This window comes from Diuraphis noxia, unplaced genomic scaffold (genome assembly GCF_037042655.1).
Source record: "Diuraphis noxia isolate RWA-SAM2 unplaced genomic scaffold, SU_Dnox_SAM2 contig0001, whole genome shotgun sequence".
Taxonomy (NCBI): Eukaryota; Metazoa; Arthropoda; class Insecta; order Hemiptera; family Aphididae; genus Diuraphis; species Diuraphis noxia.
Window position 1 is genome coordinate 18,997,376 of NW_028301711.1, and position 4,287 is coordinate 19,001,662.

Genomic DNA, 4,287 nt, shown 5'->3' on the forward strand with positions numbered 1-4,287 from the left:
AATATATATATATATATATAAGTAGTATTTTGTGTATTGCTTAATCACTATGTTAGTGTGTTAGTAAGTTTAATTACATTAATTATAATCACTTTGAGAATATCTCTGAGGTGATTTTCTAGATCTAATTGTTCTGGGTGTTTTATTTATTATTATAGTATCAGGATTTTGTTTTGCACCTACGGTTTCGATATTTTCAGTATTTTCATTTATTTGTCTAGTAAGCAGGGACGTATTTAGGGGGGGGTGGGGCGATGGGGTACCATCGCCCCGGGCGGCAAATTTTTTTGGAATTAAGGCGGCAGCATTTTTCGTAACCAATAACCATAACCCATCATCCATTTTCATTCGTCAATTAATAAAAAAAAATAATAATAATTTAAGATTTTGGATAGCGGCTACACTGCGATTTTGATTTTTCATGATAATATTATCATAAGTTGACCGTATAAAATTCATAGATAATGATTATTAATTATTATTTTCATCAATCTATTGTGGAATTAAATAGTATAAAGACATATCGAGTAGAAAGAAAAAAAGAAAATTGGCTTTTGGAGAAACTCGAGACGCTGAATCAAAATTAATTCCAAGAGACAAATTTAGAAGTTAAATATATATATATATATCAATCATGGATTTTCTTATTTTTGAATTGAATAAAATGATGAGCGCTTATGAAAGATTAATAAAAAATTTTCTTTTTTTTTCGGCTTTAAATGTTAAGTATCACAGAAGTTCGAAAACAAGGAGATTATTTGAGGAAGTGTTATCCTAACGATTTACCTGTTACATTTCCAAATGAATGTGTTCATTTTTAGAAGCTATTTACTAACAAAGTCAAATAAAGAAAATATACCTAAAACTGCTTTAGAAATTTTAAAAATGATACATGATGATGAAATTAAAAATATATATCCTTATGTCAAACTCAGAATGTTCTTATGTTGTCCAGCATCTAATTGTTCATCAAAGAGATCCTTTAGTGCTTTAAAGAGAGTTAAAACATATCTAAGGTCTAGGATGACTGATGATCGGCTCAATAACTTGGCGATACTTCATATAGAGTCAGAAATAACAACTCAAATACAATATTATGAAATTATACAAGATTTCAGTGAGAAAAAATCGAGGCGTAAATTATAATGTTAATATGTTATAAAATTATGTTATTTGTATAACATGTATGGTCAGATTGTCAATAACATTTTTAAAATAAGTATTCACATTTTTTTTTGAGAGGGAGGGGGTATGTAGGGGCGTCTATAAAATGTTACCTGGGGCGTCAAAACTCTAAATACGTCTCTGGGTGTAAGTGAAATTGAATTATTCACTGGTGTCAGCGATTTATCAATGAGTAATTGATCATTGTGTCTCTTCCAAATAGTACCGTCATCGAGCTCTACATCGTGTGTATTACAACTAATGGATTTGATAATTTTACCCTTTTGCCATTTATTGTTATTATTCCTATAATCTCTAGCTAAAACATTATCCACCTGTATTAAATGATACTATCCTATTACCACCATTGTTATTATTTAACTACAAATAAATAATTACTACCATATTATAATGGCGATAGGGTTAATATGTTTAAAAGTAGTATGATATAGTATGATTTAATTATAAAAACCTTTAGTAAGCCAGATTTCAGTAGCATCTTCTTGTTTTTCATCTTTGTTTATAGGCATATAGTCTTTATCCACATCACTGTCATCAATCGTAGATACTTTGAAAATATAAGTTTACATTATAAAGATAGGTAATTTGATAAATAATTATAAAAGAAATATTACTTGAAAATAATAAATTTGTCATATTAAACTTTACACTTATTTTTAAAAAAACTATGATTTAATATTAAAAATAAAGTAAAATTTAATAAATACAAATTTGACTAAATATATTATAGCTTACAATTCTCAGAACATTCATCACTTTCATTTAATTTAAAACCATCATCATTCTTCACCATTATACAATCGACATCAACGTATTCCGAAAAATAACCTACAAAAACAATATTTTTTATTATTATTTCAACATCATAATATAATTTTAAATTGTTCTAGAATTAATAAGATCTATACAATTTCTAAAAGTAAACGTGCGAGTATAGGTATATAATATGTTTGATATATATTCTACATAAATGTACCTGGCGCCAAAGGACTTTTTTTTTCAAAAACAGCTGCTGCAGATTTGTTTGATGATTTGATTCTTGGTTTTTTTTTGTAATTATCTATATCAGATACATCTGATGTGAACTGGGCCTTTTCGGCTTTAATTTTAGCTTTGGACAATGATGCTAATAAAAATAAAACATGTTTTATAGTTAAATTTATACATTTATAAATGAGTTAACTTGCAATGTTTAACAATATCTTTAGAAATTACTTTACACTTGTAATAGGTAAAATCTTTTTTGTTTGGGTGCACACGATTTGATCTGAAGTTTTTCAAAGAAGCGTCATTATTTGGCCATCCACATAACAGTGAAATCCCATTTTTTCGTATCCAACTTGAAGGTACATAATCGACAGAGTTATCTTCAGTAAAATGTACTACAGCCCACATTATGATTCTATCATAACATAATAGAATATAATATAATAATATAATAATACATACATTTATACAAGTATTAGGTAATTGTACGTTTTAATAATAATAATATATCATTTTTTAAATTAAGTATATTTTTAAATATTAATTTTCTCAGTTATTAAAATAATTAAAAAGAATAAGCATCAAACACATAAAAAAATAGTTAGTATACAAATAAAAAAAACTAAGTAGTGTATTAAAAATGAACAGAACTAAATATTAGAAAAATATTAGTAGGTATATTTAATTTATTTACATTTAGGTACATGGATTATTTTATTGTAATAAACTAATAACTATTAACTATATTAAAATTAACAAAATTTATTTATTAAAATGAATAATTGGAATGGCTACATCAAATTCTAAATCATTTGTAGTTAAAATAACATACTTAGTAAATATATCTTCAATGTTATACTTGCAAATTGTTTTAGAAAAATGGCTTACCTTATAGATACCAAGTTTATCACTTTTAATGGATTTCTCAAACAAACTTTCAAGCTTATTGAATTGTCTACCTAATATTATATTCTTTTTTAGACTTAGACAATAGCAAATATTGACCACTTTCACTAATGAAAAAGATGAATTAATATATAAGCCAATATATGAGTCAGCATTGATATGAGTTTTTATTTTTATTTTATCTAAAATTAAAATTTTAAATTGAGGAGATGTAGTGTCACTTATTAATGGACCTTCATTGTGTTCTTTAACATATTTCTTTAACAAAGTTTCATTTTTTTGATTATTCAGGTTCACTGTGGGACTATTAATAAGACTAGAACGTTCTTCAAATCTTTTTACAACTTGTTGAAGAGGTTTATCACTTTTACGAACAAGTTTTTTTAAGTGACCCATGTAATTTTCAAATTTAAAACAACTAACACTACCTAATGAGCCAAAATTGTTATAATCATCAAATAAATGGATTAATGCATGCACATTATGGGAAATTAAGTAATTTCCATACAAGCAACCAAAGTCTTTGACAAACTTAAACATTAACGATTTAGCGAAGTCAGCTAAATCTCTGAAGTTTGGGCTCAAATAAATAGTCATGGCTATACTTAAAGACAAAAAATGTTGATATAATTTTTTGGGCACAATTGTGTAAATTGAAACGATTCCTACATATAAAAGATATAATCTGTACTCTGTAGCTTTCCAGCGTGCTAATTCATCTAAGGATCTAGGTTTGCGAACAAAATCACATGGTATACATGTTTTAAATGATAATAGTCTATCTGATATATTTTTAATTATAAGATTATTCAATTTTTGATTGTTAACATCTCTTCTTCCAACACTTAAACTCCCCTTCCACAACATCAATATTTTTTTAACAACACCTAAGCATATTACATGCATGTAATCTAAGGAAAAGTTATGTACAACATCAAAATTTGGAATGCTAATAATTTTAGTGACATCATCACTGTGATACTGACGTTGACTTTTACTAATGAAATCTTCATGAGTTCTTATAGAACACTGTAAATTAGGAAAACATACACGCCTCATTAAATATTGACCTTTTACTGTGCACCTAGCACAAGAATAAAAGCCAGTATGGGTTTTAGTTTTCAATACAAACGCTCGAGCAGGCGCATTGCAACAAAACGTATCAACTATTACTTTTTTATGAAAAACAGTTAAGATATTATTTTTTAA

The 4,287-nt window shown here is 26.6% G+C and overlaps 1 protein-coding gene across 1 annotated transcript; it reads right to left on the reverse strand.

The window, feature by feature from the left end:
- Positions 1–2,934: 2,934 nt before the first annotated feature.
- Positions 2,935–3,984, reverse strand: LOC149060178 (uncharacterized). The gene is made up of 2 exons (XM_089228075.1): positions 3,300–3,984; positions 2,935–3,185 (listed from the first exon to the last, which is right to left on the reverse strand). The coding sequence occupies exons 1-2, from the start codon at positions 3,982–3,984 to the stop codon at positions 2,935–2,937; spliced, it is 936 nt and encodes a 311-aa protein (XP_089084201.1).
- Positions 3,985–4,287: the final 303 nt, after the last annotated feature.